General features: G+C 41.7%; 1 protein-coding gene across 2 annotated transcripts in view; it reads right to left on the bottom strand.

Moving 5' to 3' along the window:
• The window catches only part of xylb (xylulokinase homolog (H. influenzae)), a 74209-nt gene that overhangs the window by 19164 nt on the left and 37531 nt on the right, over positions 1 to 17514 (bottom strand). For both annotated transcript variants that reach the window (XM_014181342.3, XM_014181343.3), the window contains exon 18: positions 9396 to 9490. In XM_014181342.3, the coding sequence (XP_014036817.1) occupies positions 9396 to 9490 (95 nt within the window). The remainder of the gene's footprint in view (positions 1 to 9395; positions 9491 to 17514) is intronic.

Below are 17514 nucleotides of genomic sequence, written 5' to 3'. Positions count from 1 at the left end.
TTGTCAGAATTTTACGTAATTATGACATAAGGTTGTGCAATGTAACAGGAATAACGTTTTGTTTTCGAGATGATAGTTTCCGGATTCGACCATATTAATGACCTAAGGCTCGTGTTTCTGTGTGTTATTATGTTATAATTAAGTCTATGATTTGATAGAGCAGTCTGACTGAGCGCTGGTAGGCAGCAGCAGGCTCGTAAGCAGTCCTTCGCAATGCATTGCGCTGTTTATGACTTCAAGCCTATCAACTCCCAAGATGAGGCTGGTGTAACCGATGTGAAATGGCTAGCTAGTTAGCGGGTGCACGCTAATAGCGATTCAAACGTCACTCGCTCTGAGACTCGGAGTAGTTTTTTCCCTTCCTCTACATGGGTAACGCTGCTTCGAGGGTGGCCGTTGTAGATGTGTTCCTGGTTCGAGCCCAGGTAGGAGCGAGGAGAGGGACGGAAGCTATACTGATACACTGGCAATACTAAAGTGCCTATAAGAACATCCAATAGTCAAAGGTATATGAAATACAAATGGTATAGAGAGAAATAGTCCTATAATAACTACAACCTAAAACATCTTACCTGGGAAAATTGAAGATTCATGTTAAAAGGAACCACCAGCTTTCATATGTTCTCATGTTCTGAGCAAGGAACTTAAACGTTAGCTTTCTTACATGGCACATATTGCACTTTTACTTTCTTCTCCAACACTTTGTTTATGCATTATTTAAATCAAACTGAACATGTTTCATTATTTATTTGAGGCTAAATAGATTTTATTGATGTATTATATTAAGTTAAAATAGTTGTTCATTCAGTATTGTTGTAATTGTCATTATTACAAATAAATACATTGGTAAAAAAAATAATCGTGCGATTAATCGGAATCGGCTTTTTGGTCCTCCAATAAATCGGTATCGGCGTTGAAAAATCATAATCGGTCGACCTCTAAATGAGATGCTATTGATCCCACACTACTACACTGTATGAGCCAAGGACTACATGCTTTCTGGTAAGTTTTGATTACAATACTGGGTGGGGGGAATATATTTTATATGACATACATTATTTTTTGTTAACTAGTAAATAGTAGCCTACAGCAAAGTGTGTTTATATCATTTCTAACTTGTTAACAATTTCTGCTAGATAGTTATTGCTACCATGTGGATTTTAGCTTGCTTGAACCTGATAACTGAGTGTTAATTCACCTGTTTCCATACGTTTCATTTTGAAACTTTTATCTTACCAAGGAGTTATTTAATCTAACTGCTTAACTATTTATCTGTACATGGAATTGTATTTGGGTTTTTTTGACAAATTATTTCCTAATCTTTACAGGAAAATGCCACGGGCACTATCTGATGTGTGGGGACATTTCACTGCAGCTAATGTAGAAGGAAAAGCTGTGTACATTTGCAAATACTGTGCCAAACCATATGTGAAGAATGCAACAAAGATGCAGAATCATCTGGCCATGTGCATAAAGTTCCCTCAGCGCTCACAACAACCAACCTCTGACAATAGTCCCTCTAATTCTATTTGAGGTGAAAATGATGAATCAGACACCTTATCAATAGCAACAGCTATTGGTCCTCCTGGAATCAGAAGTTTTTTTGACTCAATGGAGGAACATAGTCAGAGAAATGCTGATGAATGTCTTGCTCGAGCTGTGTATGCAACTGGCAATGTGTGTTGGAAGAGATTTCTGAATGTTCTTTGCCCAGCATACGCCCCTCCAACAAGACATGCTTTATCTACTCATTTGCTGGATGCAGAGTTCAGAGTTCAAGTGAAGGTCAAGCAAATAATAGAGAAAGCAGACTGTATTGCAATCGTCGCTGATGGGTGGTCAAATGTTTGTGGGCAAGGAATAATTAACTACATCATCTCCACCCCTCAACCAGTATTCCACAAGAGCACAGACACAAGGGACAACAGGCACACCGGTCTCTACATTACAGATGAGCTGAAGGTAGTCATCAATGACCTTGGACCACAAAAGGTATTTGCACTGGTGACAGACAATGCTGTAACATGAAGGCTGCTTGATCTAAAGTGGAGGAGTCCTACCCTCACATCACACCCATTGGCTGTGCTGCTCATGTATTGAATCAGCTCCTCAAGGTCATCATGTCACTGAAAACAATGGATATACTCTACAAGAGAGCCAAGGAAATGGTTAGTTATGTGAAGGGTCATCAAGTTATAGCAGCAATCTACGTCACCAAGCAAAGTGAGAAGAATAAGAGCTCCACATTGAAGCTGCCCAGCAACACCCGTTGGGGTAGTGTTGTCATCATGTTTGACAGTCTCCAGGAGGGGAAGGAGTCTCTCCAAGAAATAGCCATATCGATATGGACAGCCCCATCAAGAGGATCCTCCTGGATTATGTATTTTGGGAGAGAGTGGTAAGCAGCCTGAAACTCCTGAAACCTATAGCAGTAGCCATTGCACGAATTGAGGGAGACAATGCCATCCTGTCTGATGTTCAGACTCTGCTTGCAGATGTAAGAGAAGAAGTCCGTACTGCCCTGCACACTTCCCTGTTGCTCAAAGCAGAGGAAACTGCAGTTCTGAAATACATCAAAAAGCGTGACGACTTCTGCCTGAAGCCCATACACGCTGCAGCGTACATGTTGGACCCCAAGTATGCTGGCAAGAGAATCCTGTCTGGTGCAGAGATCAACAAGTCCCTATGGAAGGGACTTTGTGGATCTGAGGCTCTTTCCCTTGTTGCCTCCATCATCCTCCAAATCCCACCAACATCAGCTGCCTCAGAGCACAACTGGTTCTTGTTTGGGAACACACACACACCAGAGCACGCAACAGGCTGACCAATACAAGGGTTGAAAAATGTACCCATCCGGGCAAATTTGAGGCTTTTTGAGCCTGACAACGAGCCATCCTCAACAAGGTTTGAAAGTGACAGTGAAGATGAGGCCTCAGAGTCTGATGTTCAAGAGGTGGACATTGAGGAGGTCCAGGGAGAAGACATGGAAGCCTGAGAGGAAGACAACCAAAGCTGTAGTTTGTAGACTAACATTTTACATGTTGAAAACGTTTTTGGGAGATGCGATGGATCATTGGGGATCACTCGATATTCCCTTTCTTTTGTTGTTCAGTGAAATCATCCCATGTGAAGAGTCAACTCATTTAATTAAAGTTAAATTCGTAACTAAATAGTTTTTTTAATTTCTATTGGTAGGACTTAATAATTTATAATTATGTCTACTTATGATAAGGTAAAAGGTTTATGTTTCTGTCTCCATATGATATAGTAAATATATCCAATGCAAAAAACATCTACATTTAAAAGGTATTTATATTAATTTGCATATATTTGCATGAATTACCATATATTCTCGTTAATTCCCATATATTCCCGTTAACTCCCACGGAAAGTTTCCATCTCTGAATATTCCCCAAAATGTGCAACCCTACTCTTGACACCAACTCCTTGTGACTCTGAAGAAGTCCAAATATGGACACCTACAACCCTGACTGTTGATGTTGCTTCTTAACTTCTGGACTAAGGAGTACAAAACCAGTAAATTTCACAACATTGTGACAACTGTCAATCATCCCAGGATCCTCTTCTTTTAAGCTTAGACAATGTTAATTAACTAGACCTACAGTGCATGTCCCACATCCCTTATCCCATAATTAAGCCCTTACAGAGGCTAAAAGAGCACAACTTAACTTACTTCCACGTCAGAGGAACCTGTTCCCCTCGGCACATTGTGCTGCTGTGTAATGCTTTGTGAACTGTACACACACACACACACACACACACACACACACACACACACACACACACACACACACACACACACACACACACACACACACACACATACACACACACACACACACACACACACACACACACCCACCATCTATAGGTATGTGCGGTGTGTTTTCTAATGGGTACTGCCTGCTATATACCTTCACCTCATAGGAAGAACTTGTTCACCTCGGCACACTCCTGCTGTTAAGCTCTTCATGAATTGTAAGCACAGGCACTCAGGCACACACAGATACACATACAAGCACACACACACTAACTCTCTACAGTATGTGCGCATGTGTTCTCTCTTGGGCCTTATGGTTTTGTCCTAGACATATATAGGTTTCCATGCATATATGTTCATATGTCAAATAAACATGATGAACTCTTGTGCAATGTGAATAGTGAGTGAGCTGCTCTCAAAATGTAAAGCAGGATGATTTGTGAGTACATTTTCCTCGTATAGAAACTATGGTCTCAATAAGAGCATGAAAACACCATTGTGTCAATAATGGCCATTCCTACACGGGGAGATCAACCTATATACACCTCAGTTAACCCTCTTGAGTCAATTTCAGTGGCCCCATGGAACTCTAATTAGCATAATAAAAATATTCCCATCAAAATGTGTCAGTTTAAGATAGAGATCAGTTTTTTGCATGGGCTGCGCCTCAATCCACCGCATCTGCCAATTGTGACCTTACGCATCTGTATTGGAAGGTGGCCGAGATTCAGCGGTATTTGTCAGACCATGAGACATCCAGAAAATAGTTTTCTCACAAAAACGTCTGTAGTGTCTGGACTGTTTGGCCTACACACTAATATGACCCCTCTATGGAAAGGTTTTTCTCTAGGATGCCCACAAGCCTCACATGACTCGCTGGTACAAGTAAAAAAAAAAAAGGAATGGAAGTATATATGTAAGTAGTTTAGTACCTAAAAAAAGGGGGTAAAATATGTGTGAAAAAAATACAAATAGTTTCCTGATCTTTCTTATATCTCTAAAACTTACAGTTGAAGTCAGAAGTTTACATACACCTTAGCCAAATACATTTAAACTCAGTTTTTCACAACTCCTGACATTTAATCCTAGTAAAAATTCCCTGTCTTAGGTCAGTTAGGATCACCAATCTATTTAAGAATGTGAAATGTCAGAATAATTGTAGAAAATTATTTCAGCTTTTGTTTGACATTCCCAGTGGGTCAGAAGTTTACATACACTCAATTAGTATTTGGTAGCATTGCCTTTAAATTGTTTAACTTGGGTCAAACGTGTCAGGTAGCCTTCCACAAGCGTCCCACAATAAGTTGAGTGAAATTTGGCCCATTCCTCCTGACAGAGCTGGTGTAACTGAGTCAGGTTTGTAGGCCTCCTTGCTCGCACACGCTTTTTCAGTTCTGCCCACAAATTTTCTATAGGATTGAGGTCAGGGCTTTGTGATGGCCACTCCAATACCTTGACTTTGTTGTACTTAAGCCATTTTGCCACAACTTTGGAAGTATGCTTGGGGTCAATGTCCATTTGGAAGACCCATTTGTGACCAAGCTTTAACTTCCTGACTGATGTCTTGAGATTTTGCTTCAATATATCAAACATAATCTTATTTCCTCATGGTGCCATCTATTTTGTGAAGTGCACCAGTCCCTCCTGCAGCAAAGCACCCCACAACATGATGCCGCCACCCCTGTGCTTCACGGTTGGGATGGTGATCTTCAGCTTGCAAGCCTCCCTCTTTTTCCTCCAAACATAACAATGGTCATTATGGCCAAACACTTATATTTTTGTTTCATCAGACCAGAGGAAAAAGTACAATCTTTGTCCCTATGTGCAGTTGAAAAACGTAGTCTGGCTTTTATATGGTGGTTTTGGAGCAGTGGCTTCTTCCTTGCTGAGCGGCATTCCAGGTTATGTCGATATAGGACTCGTTTTACTGTGGATATAGATACTTTTGTACCGGTTTCCTCCAGCATCTTCACAAGATCCTTTGCTGTTGTTCTGGGATTGATTTGCACTTTTCGCACCAAAGTACGTTCATCTCTAGGAGACAGAACGTGTCTCCTTCCTGAGCGGTATGACGGCTGCGTGGTCCCATGGTGTTTATACTAGCGTAATCTTGTTTGTACAGATGATCGTGGTATCTTCAGACGTTTGAAAATTGCTCCCAAAGATGAACCAGACTTGAGGAGGTCAACAATTTTTTTCCTGAGGTCTTAGCTGATTTCTTTTGATTTTTCCATGATGTTAAGCAAAGAGGCACTGAGTTTGAAGGTAGGCCTTCAAATACATCCACAGGTACACCTCCAATTGACTCAAATTATGTCAATTAGCCTATCAGAAGCTTCTAAAGCCATGATATCATTTTCTGGAATTTGCTAAGCTTTTTAAAGGCACAGTCAACTTCTGACCAACTAGAATTTTGATACAGTGAATTATAAGTGAAATAATCTGTCTGTAAACAATTGTTGGAAAAATTACTCGTGTCATGCAAAGTAGATTTCCTAACTGAGTTGCCAAAACTATAGTTTGTTAACAAGAAATTTGTGGAATGGTTGAAAAAAGAGTTTTAATGACTCCAACCTAAGTGTATGTCAACTTCCGACTTCAACTGTATATATCTGTTTTTCTATGAATTAATCTGTTATTCATTATTTTTCGGGGATACCTAAAGGGGTCCTAAAATTCTAAATCAAATAGCTGAATGATCCTTGGTATGACCATCATAAAACAATTCCCCCCAGCTTAGACTCTAGAGGGTTAACGACATCGCTCAAGCCTCCATTTGCACATACTAGCAGCCCAGCAGTGGCCGTTCACAATGACGCAGAGTCGCCGACCCCGTACGCCAAACTCCAATTACCTCGCTGTGTTTTATCAAAGATGCCGCTTGATCAGTCCACTGTCGGCGGCCGCATTGGCTGCATCTCTTACAAATGCTCACAATGGCTGCCTCGCCCACTAATTCCCAGAAATGTCACTTCAATTTCACACAGCTCCTTATTGGCCTATTTGTGCTAAATAACATGTATTTTAACTAGAACTGAGCTTTTCCCTCATCCATTAATCTCCTTCTGTAAAAGTCTTTCTTTCTTTCTTTCTTTCTCTCACACACACACACACACACACACACACACACACACACACACACACACACACACCACACACACACACACACACACACACACACACACAAAGTCTCTGGCTCCATTTAGATAGCAAACCACCGTCTGTCCCTGCGTGACCCCCATGTATTTCTACCACCGGTCAGAGGGGATGGCATGTAATTCACTTTTACAATCACTTCACCAAAGGGGGATGAAGCATTTAATGAAGAAGCAGTGACTCATAAAAGTAGGCTATTCGGCAGCCGATAAGTCTGGAGACTGAGGAGAATCTGAGGGGAGAGTTCAGTGGCTAAAAAAGCGTCTTGTAGTCATAGCCGTCACTCACACAATCCCCATGTTCCCCCTGTGACGCTGCCACTGTTAAACAGTAGAGCTCTGTGACATTTGAGGTAGGCCGGGATATGGCGAAGACACTGTGATTTCATTGGTCAGGTCATTACAACACAGTGATTTCATTGGTCACTTCATTGGGACACTGTTATTTCATTGGTCACATTGCTAAGCACTTTGCCAATCCTGTCGGTGCTACTTAACAGTAATGTTTAGGCGGCATGTTACATCCAAGCTGTCTGCCCTGAGCCAACAGCGGAACATTAAAACCATTCAGAAAGATCAAAGAGGTGATCAAAGAAGTGTTGTACAGAAAATGTAGACCTGGAGCCATTGCCTTTGAGGCACAGACAGCTAGTTCCTTAGCATATGTATCCCTCATTCCCATGCCTTACCTTAAAATAGTATGTGATCCATTTGGAAAACTTATTGAAATGCCTTCACAAAGTATTACTCATACAGTGGCAAGAAAAAGTATGTGAACCCTTTGGAATTATCTGGATTTCTGCATGAATTGGTCATAAAACTAGATCTGATCTTCATCTAACAGACAAACACAGTGTGCCTAAACTAATAAAGCACCAATTATTGTATTTTGTCTATACTGAATACATCATTTAAACATTCACAGTATAGGTTGGAAAAAGTATGTGAACCCCTAGGCTAATGACTTCTCCAAAAGCTAATTGGAGTCAGAAGTCAGGTAACCTGGAGTACAATCATTGAGACGAGATTGGAGATGTTGGTTAGAGCTGCCCTGCCCTATAAAAAACACTCACTACATTTTAGTTTGCTATTCACAAGAAGCATTGCCTGATGTGAACCATGCCTCGAACAAAAGAGATCTCAGAAGACCCAAGATTAAGAATTGTTGACTTGCATAAAGCTGGGAAGGGTTACAAAAGTATCTCTAAAAGCCTTGATGTTCATCAGTCCACTAAGACAAATTGTCGATAAATGGAGAAAGTTCAGCACTGTTGCTACTCTCCCTAGGAGTGGCCGTCCTGCAAAGATGACTGCAAGAGCACAGCGCAGAATGCTCAATGAGGTTAAGAAGAATCTTAGTGTCAGCTAAAGACTTAAAGAAATCTCTGGAACATGCTAACATCTCTGTTGATGAGTCTACGATACATAAAACAAGAATGGTGTTCATGGGAGGACACCACGGAAGAAGCCACTGCTGTCTAAAAAAACATTGCTGCACATCTGAAGTTCGCAAAAGAGCATCTGGATGTTCCATAGCACTACTGGCAAAATATTCTGTGGACAAATTAAACTAAAGTTGAGTTGTTTGGAAGGAACACACAAGAGCATCAAAACCTCATCCCAACTGTAACGTATGGTGAAAGGAGCATCATGGTTTGGAGCTGCTTTGCTGCCTCAGGGCCTGGACAGCTTGCTATCATCGACGGAAAAATGAATTCCCAAGTTTATCAAGACATTTTGCAGGAGAATATAAGGCTATCTGTCCTCCACTTGAAGCTCAACAGAAGTTGGGTGGACAGGACAACGACCCAAAACACAGAAGTAAATCAACAACAGAATGGCTTCAACAGAAGAAAATATGCCTTCTGGAGTGGTCCAGTCAGAGTCCTGACCTCAACCCGATTGAGATGCTGTGGCATGGCGTCAAGAGAGTGGTTCACACCAGACATACCAAGAATATTGCTGAACTGAAACAGTTTTGTAAAGAGGAATGGTCCAACATTTATCCTGACCATTGTGCAAGTCTGATCCGCAACTACAGAAAACATTTAGTTGAGGTTATTGCTGCCAAAGTAGTTATTAAAACCAAGGGTTCACAAACCTTTCCCACCCTGCACTGTGAATGTTTACACAGTGTGTTCAATAAAGACATGAAAAAGTATAATTGTTTGTGTGTTATTAGTTTAAGCAGACTGTGTTTGTCTATTGTTGTGACTTAGATCAGATCAAATTGTAAGACTAATTATGCAGAAGTCCAGGTAATTCCAAAGGGTTCACATACTTTTTCTTGCCACTGTATATGCAAGAGGCCATATTTAGACACAGATTCACAATATGAATAAATGCTGATCACAACCAAGACGCGGTGTTGACCTAGCGAGAGGGAGGGGGAGCGGTAGAGAGAAAGAGAAGGAAAGAGAGCGAGAGCTGCTGAGCTGTATTGGGTTGTGCTACTGTACCTTGTCAGCTCCAGGAGTTGGGGTCACTGCTAGCTGGGGTTCTGGGGCTTTTCTCACTGTCTCAGCGAAGGACACTCCTGATTCAGCAACAAGTCCTGGCAAACAAAAAGTGGATTCCGTTTACAGAAAAACATCAAATACGACCGTGTAAAAAGTTTGTCAAATGGCAACCAATCGTTGAAAAGGGGTACGTCACAATATAATGTGTATCACCTAGGTAAAAAAAAACCTATGGCAAAGAATTGCTGAAAATGGGTACATCATAGATACTGTATTTTTCCATTGGGTATTAAACATTTAATACTAATGTGGCAAAGAAGGGGGTCGAGGAATAAATGGCAGATATGAGAGCAGAACTAATAAACAGGCTCTGGCCTCTCACTAAAATGGCCACCCCAATCAGAACTACAGATCAAAATGGCCGACTGCCAAAACTACAATTCCCAGAAGCAATGGGAACACTCAGAAGTTGGGGCCGACCCACAGATAAGGGGTCAAGACAAACCAGGAAGAGAGAGAGGAGGGGCTGGAAGGATCTGTGAACCATAGAGAAAGAGACGCAATATATCATCTGGATTTACCGTGTATGAGCTAGACTGTTTGGACTTACCTGTTGGCGTTTGGAACTGGACCTACCGAGAACCCGATTTGTGTACCGAACCCTGCTATCCTTGACCTCGCCTGCGGCCTGCGTGGACCAGGACGGAGAAACAAACACACAGGTACTTGTCCTGTTCGAAAGTACTCTCATTCTTCTGTGGTCCCGTGTGGCTCAGTTGGTAGAGCATGGTGTTTGCAACGCCAGGGTTGTGGGTTCGATTCCAACGGGGGACCAGTACAGATAAAAAAAATGTATGAAATGTATGCATTCACTACTGTAAGTCGCTCTGTATAAGAGCGTCTGCTAAATGACTAAAATGTAAATGTAATGTGATTTTGGTGACGTTTTCAGCTTAATTTGTGACAAATTCTCCTATATTGAAGAGGTTTGTCACACATGGTGGAGAATGAGGGCATATGGACTAACCATACCGCTGGTTAGGTAGAGGGGAAAACATTTTCAGTTAGCACTCCAAAGCGGAGTCAGGTTTTTTGTGTGGCTTTGTTTGGTTAGGACAGATTGCTCGGGGTAAATTAGTATGGAGGGAGCCATACAGGCCCTGTTACAAGTGGTGGCCACCCAAAAAGAGGCAACTAGAGCTCAACAAATAGCTCATCAGGATGCAATGCGAATGTATCATCAGGACACATTACAGGTCCAGCACCACACCAACCAGCTGCTCAGAGAGGAGCAAGAGAAACACCCGGGAGTTAAGAAAAGGCCTAAAGGGAATAGCGAACCAAATTGGGGCTCAGTTACCAGCTGCAAATACCCAAAGGCGGGACGACCTAAAACCAGGATCCAACCCTGCAACAAGCCAGAGCAGATGTGCAGGTCATATATGGTACTCCCATAAATGATGGGACGATGCCTAATAGTTTTCCCCACTTCATCATGAAAAAGGGTTTGGTGTACAGAGTGTCAAAAATAGGGGTTGATGTGGTGGAACAGTTGTTGGTCCCAACCCGGTACCAGAGGACAGTACAGGATCTAGCTCATGGGCACATTCTGGATGGACAACTTGGTATCGATAAAACCCGAGACCGGATTGTAAGGAGGTTTTACTGGCCAGGAATTCAGGCTGAAGTGGCTCGGCATTGTGGAGAGTGCCCGGAGTGCCAGTTAACAGCTCCCCAACCAGCTGTTAGAAGCCCGCTAGTGCCATTCCCAATTATTGAAACGCCAATTGAGAGGATAGCGATGGATATAGTGGGCCCACTAGCCAAATCCGCCAGAAGGTACCAATACATTCTGGTCATTCTAGATTATGCCACTCGCTACCCAGAAGCCATTCCCCTTCGGACAATGGCTTCCAAAAATATTGCCATGGAATTAGTGCTCCTGTTCACCAGGGTAGGGGTTCCAAAGGAGATCCTTACTGACCAGGGAACCCCCTTTATGTCCCGCCTTATGGCGGACCTTTGTAAATTGTGGCAGGTGAAACAGTTGAGGACATCGGTTTACCATCCTCAGATGGACAGGCTAGTTGAGAGATTCAACTGCACCCTGAAGTCAATGCTCAGGAAGGTAATCGATAACGATGGGAAAAACTGGGATTGCATGTTGCCGTATCTGATGTTTGCCATTAGAGAGGTTCCCCAAGCCTCGCTGGGGTTTTCCCCCTTTGAGCTAGTATATGGGAGGCACCCCCGGGGAATCTTAGACATCGCCTGGGAAACCTGGGAGCACCAATCCACCCCGTATACTAGTGTTATAGAGCATGTCACGGCAATGCAAGACAGGATAGCAACAGTCATGCCAATCGTCAGAGAGCACATGAGACAAGCACAAGAGCACCAGCGGCACACTTATAACCGGCAGGCTACCCTGAGGGAATTTCAACCAGTAGAAAAGTTGTTAGTGCTGGTCCCCACGACAGAGTGCAAACTACTAGCCACACGGAAAGGACCATATGAAGTACTGGAGAGAATAGGAGAAGTTAATTATCGGATCCGACAGCCAGGTCGACGGCCCCCGGAACAGATCTATCACATAAACCTGTTAAAGCATGGAAAGAGAGAGGAACACAAATGGTCACGTACCCCACACACACTCAAGAGACAGCCGAAGTAAATATTTCACCGACGTTCACTTAGGTTGGAGTCAATAAAACTTGTTTTTCAACCACTCCACAAATTTCTTGTTAACTATAGTTTTGGCAAGTTGGTTAGAACATCAACTTTTTGCATGACACAAGTAATTTTTCCAACAATTGTTTACAGACAGATTATTTCACTTATAATTCACTGTATCACAATTCCAGTGGGTCAGAAGTTTACATACAGTAAATTGACTGTGCCTTTAACCTGTTGGGGCTAGGGGGCAGTATTTTCACGGCTGGATAAAAAAAATGTACCCGATTTAATCTGGTTACTAATCCTACCCAGTAACTAGAATATGCATATACTTATTATATATGGATAGAAAACACCCTAAAGTTTCTAAAACTGTTTGAATGGTGTCTGTGAGTATAACAGAACTCATTTGGCAGGCAAAACCCAGAGACATTTTCTGACAGGAAGTGGATACCTGATGTGTTGAATTACCTTTAAGCCTATGCCATTGAAACACACAGGGGTTGATTCATGTTTTGGCACTTCCTATTGCTTCCACTAGATGTCACCAGCCTTTACAAAGTGTTTTGAGTCTTTTACTGTGAGATCTGACCGAACAAGAGCCATGGAACGGTGATGGCCGATTAGACTCTGGCGCGCGAGTTCATGTTGGGTACCCTCGTTCCAATACGTTATAAAAGAGTATGCATTCGTCCACCTTGAATATTATTCATGTTCTGGTTAAAAAAGGCACTAATGATTTATGCTATACAACGTTTGACATGTTTGAACGAACGTAAATATATTTTTTCCCCTCGTTCATGACGAGAAGTCCGGCTGGCTTAGATCATGTGCTAACAACAAGGAGCTTTTTGGATATAAATGATGAGCTTTTTTGAACAAAACTACATTCGTTATGGACCTGGGATTCCTGGAAGTGACATCTGATGAAGAGAATCAAAGGTAATGGATTATTTACATTGTATTTTCGATTTTAGATCTCTCCAACATGGCCGTTTGTCTGTATAGCAAAGCATATTTTTCTGGGCGCAGTGCTCAGATTATTGCAAAGTGTGATTTCCCAGTAAGGTTATTTTTAAATCTGGCAAGTTGATTGCGTTCAAGAGATGTAAATCTATAATTCTTTAAATGACAATATAATATTTTACCAATGTTTTCTAATTTTAATTATTTAATTTGTGGTGCTGACTTGACTGCCGGTTATTGGAGGGAAACGATTTCCTCAACATCAATACCATAGTAAAACGCTGTTTTTGGATATAAATATGAACTTGATAGAACTAAAAATGCATGCATTGTCTAACATAATGTCCTAGGAGTGTCATCTGATGGAGATTGTAAAAGGTTAGTGCATCATTTTAGCTGGTTTTATGGTTTTGGTGACGCCGTCTTTGAATTGACAAAACATTACACACAGCTATTGTCAATGTACTCTCCTAACATAATCTAACTTTATGCTTTCACCGTAAAACCTTTTTGAAATCGGACAACGTGGTTAGATTAAGGAGATGTTTATCTTTCAAAGGGTGTAAGATAGTTGTATGTTTGAAAAATTTGAATTTTGACATTTATTTGGTTTCAAATTTGCCGCTCTTGAAATGCACCTGCTGTTGATGGAGTGCACCACGGGTGGGACGCTTGCGTCCCACCTAGCCCATAGAGGTTAAACAGCCTCGAAAATTCCAGAAAATTATGTCATGGCTTTAGAAGCTTCTGTAGACCTCCACAAGTCTGGTTCATCTTTGGGAGCAATTTCCAAATGCCTGAAGGTACCACGTTCATCTGTACAAACAATAGTACTCAAGTATAAACACCATGGGACCACGCAGCCGCCATACCGCTCAGGAAGGAGACGCATTCTGTCTCCTAGAGATGAACGTACTTTGGTGCGAAAAGTGCAAATCAATCCCAGAACAACAGCAAAGGACCTTGTGAAGATGCTGGAGGAAACAGGTACAAAAGTATCTATATCCACAGTAAAACGAGTCCTATATCGACATAACCTGGAATGCCGCTCAGCAAGGAAGAAGCCACTGCTCCAAAACCGCCATATAAAAGCCAAACTACGGTTTGCAACTGCACATGGGGACAAAGATTGTACTTTTTGGAGAAATGTCCTCTGGTCTGATGAAACAAAAATATAACTGTTTGGCCATAATAACCATTGTTATGTTTAGAGGAAAAAGGGGGAGGCTTGCAAGCCGGTGCACTTCACAAAATAGATGGCATCATGAGGAAAGAAAGTTGTGGATATATTGAAGCAACATCTCAAGACATCAGTCAGGAAGTTAAAGCTTGGTTGCAAATGGGTCTTCCAATGGACAATGACCCCAAGTATACTTCCAAAGTTGTGGAAAAATGACTTGTGTCATGCACAAAGTAGATGTCCTAACCGACTTGCCAAAACTATAGTTCGTTAACAAGAAATTTGTGGAGTGGTTGAAAAACTAGTTTTAATGACTCCAACCTAAGTATGCAAACTTCCGACTTCAACTGTATGTACAGTACCAGTCAAAAGTTTGGACACACCTACTCCTTCAAGGGTTTTTCTTTATTTCTAAATATTCTACATTGTAGAATAATAGTGAAGACATCAAAACTATGACAAATCTCATATGGAATCATGTAGTCACCAAAAAAGTGTTAAACAAATCAAAGTATATTTTATATTTGAGATTCTTAAAAGTAGCCACCCTTTGCCTTGACAACTTTGCACACTCTTGGCATTCTCTCAACTAGCTTCATGAGGTAGTCACCTGGAATGCATTTCAATTAACAGGTGTGCCTTGTTAATTTGTGGAATGTCTTTAATAAATCTGTTTGAGCCAACCAGTTGTGTTGTGACAAGGTAGGGGTGGTAAACAGAAGATAGCCCTATTTGGTAAAAGACCATATTATGGCAAGAACAGCTCAAAAAAGCAAAGAGAAATGACAGTCCATCATTACTTTAAGACATGAAGGTCAGTCAATCTGGAAAATGTCAAGAACTTTGAAAGTGCAGTCACAAAAACCCTCATGCGCTATGATGAGCCTGGCTCTCATGAGGACCGCCACAGGAAAGGAAGACCCAGAGTTACCTCTGTTGCAGAGGATAAGTTCATTAGAGTTACCAGCCTCAGAAATTGCAGCCCAAATAAATGTTCCACAGAGTTCAAGTAACAAACACATCTCAACATCAACTGTTCTTGTAGCCCATTACAGCCTTGTGTAGGTCTACAATCTTGTCCCTGACATCCTTGGAGAGCTCTTTGGTCTTGGCCATGGTGGAGAGTTTGGAATCTGATTGATTGATTGCTTCTGTGGACAGGTGTCTTTTATACAGGTAACAAGCTGAGATTAGGAGCACTCCCTTTAAGAGTGTGCTCCTAATCTCAGCTCGTTACCTGTATAAAATATACCTGGGAGCCAGAAATCTTTCTGTTTGAGAGGGGGTCAAATACTTATTTCCCTCATTAAAATGCAAATCATTTTATAACATTTTTGACATGCGTTTTTCAGGATTTTTGTTGTTGTTATTCTGTCTCTCACTGTTCAAATAAACCTACCATTAAAATTATGTGTAATCGTATGTATGGAAACATTTATTCTAGGAGGTGGGATATATTGCTTCCCCATCCGAAAAATGAGAATTGCATTTCAAGTGCCAAAGTAAACAGTGTCACACCCTGATCAATTTCACCTGTCATCGTTATTGTCTCCACCCCCTCCAGGTGTCGCTTGTTTTCCCCATTGTATTTATCCCTGTGTTTCCTTTCTCTCTGTGCCAGTTCGTCTTGTATGTTAGTCAAGTCATCCAGCGTGTTTTTCCCCATACTCCTTTTTCTATTCTCTTTTTGATAGTCCTCCTGGTTTTGACCCCTGCCTGACTCTGGACTACTTTCCCACCTGCCTGATCATCCTGCCTGGCCTGACCTTGATAATGCCTGCCCTTCGGTACCTATTGAACTCTGAACTGGTTTTGACCCTTTTGCCTGTCCACAACAAGTCTCTTGCCTTCCCCTATTGGATTAATAAATATTGTAAGACTACAACCATCTGCATCTGGTTCTTGCCTTGTGTCATGATAAATAGCTTCGTATAAATGCTAAAACATCAATAGGGAATCATCAAGGAAAAGGTTTGGTCGCTTCAACCACATGTCATTTTATTAATTTTTGTTACCTATATTTAAAACGAGGCAAGTCAATTAAGAACAAATTATTATTTACAATGACGGCCTACCAAGAGGCAAAAGGCCTCCTGCGGGGACAGGGGCTTTTTATAAAAAATAAATTTAAAAAAGATCACGACACGAGAGACACTACATAAAGAGAGACCTAAGACGACAACACAGCATGGTAGAAACACAACAACACGGTAGTGACACTACATGACAGCAGCACAATATGGTAGCAGCACAAACATTGTTAAGCACAGACAACAGCACAAAGGGCAAGAAGGTAGAGACAACAATACTACATCAGGCGAAGCAGACACAATTGTCAGTAAGTGTCCATGATTGAGTCTTTGAATGTAGAGATGGAGATAAAACTGTCCAGTTTTAGTGCTTTGTGCAGCTCGTTCTAGTCGCTAGCAGCCGCGAACTGAAAAGAGGAGCGACCCAGGGATGTGTATGCTTTGGGGACCTTTAACAGAATGTGACTGGCAGAACAGGTGTTGTATGTAGAGGATGAGGGCTGCAGTAGGTATCTCAGATAGGGGGGAGTGAGGCCTAAGAGGGTTTTATAAATAAGCATCAACCAGTGGGTCTTGCGCCGAGTATACAGCGATGACCAGTTTACAGAGGAGTATAGAGTGCAGTGATGTGTCCTATAAGGAGCATTGGTGGCAAATCTGATGGCAGAATGGTAAAGAACATCTAGCTCTTCGAGAGCACCCTTACCTACCGATCTATGAATTACGTCTCCTTAATCTAGCATGGGTAGGATGGTCATCTGAATCAGGGTTAGTTTTGCAGCTGGGGTGAAAGAGGAGAGATTATGTTGGAGGAAACCAAGTCTAGATTTAACTTTAGTCTGCAGCTTGGATATGTGCTGAGAGAAGTACAGTGTACCATCTAGTCATACTCCCAGGTACTTGTATAAGGTGACTGACTACCTCAAGCTCTAAACCCTCAGAGGTAGTAATCACAACGGTGGGGAGAGGGGGGCATTCTTCTTACCGAACCCATGACCTTTATTTTGTAGGGCAGAGAAAGATTGTTGGACACTAAGAAAGCTTTGTTGTAGAGAGTTTAACACAAAATCCAGGGAGGGGCCAGCTGAGTATAAGACTATCATCTGCATATAAATGGATGAGAAAGCTTGTAATATGATTGCAAGCTCAGTGTTTCTGAACGACACTGTGTGAAGAGAAGCTGTAAAGTATTTAAGATCAGTGTTTCTGAACGACGCTGTGTGAAGAGAAGCTGTATAGTGTTTAAGCTCAGTGTTTCTGAAGGACA

The sequence above is a fragment of the Salmo salar genome, chromosome 29 (genome assembly GCF_965601325.2).
Source record: "Salmo salar chromosome 29, fSalSal1, whole genome shotgun sequence".
NCBI lineage: Eukaryota > Metazoa > Chordata > Actinopteri > Salmoniformes > Salmonidae > Salmo > Salmo salar.
This window is presented reverse-complemented; position numbering and strand designations above follow the sequence as displayed.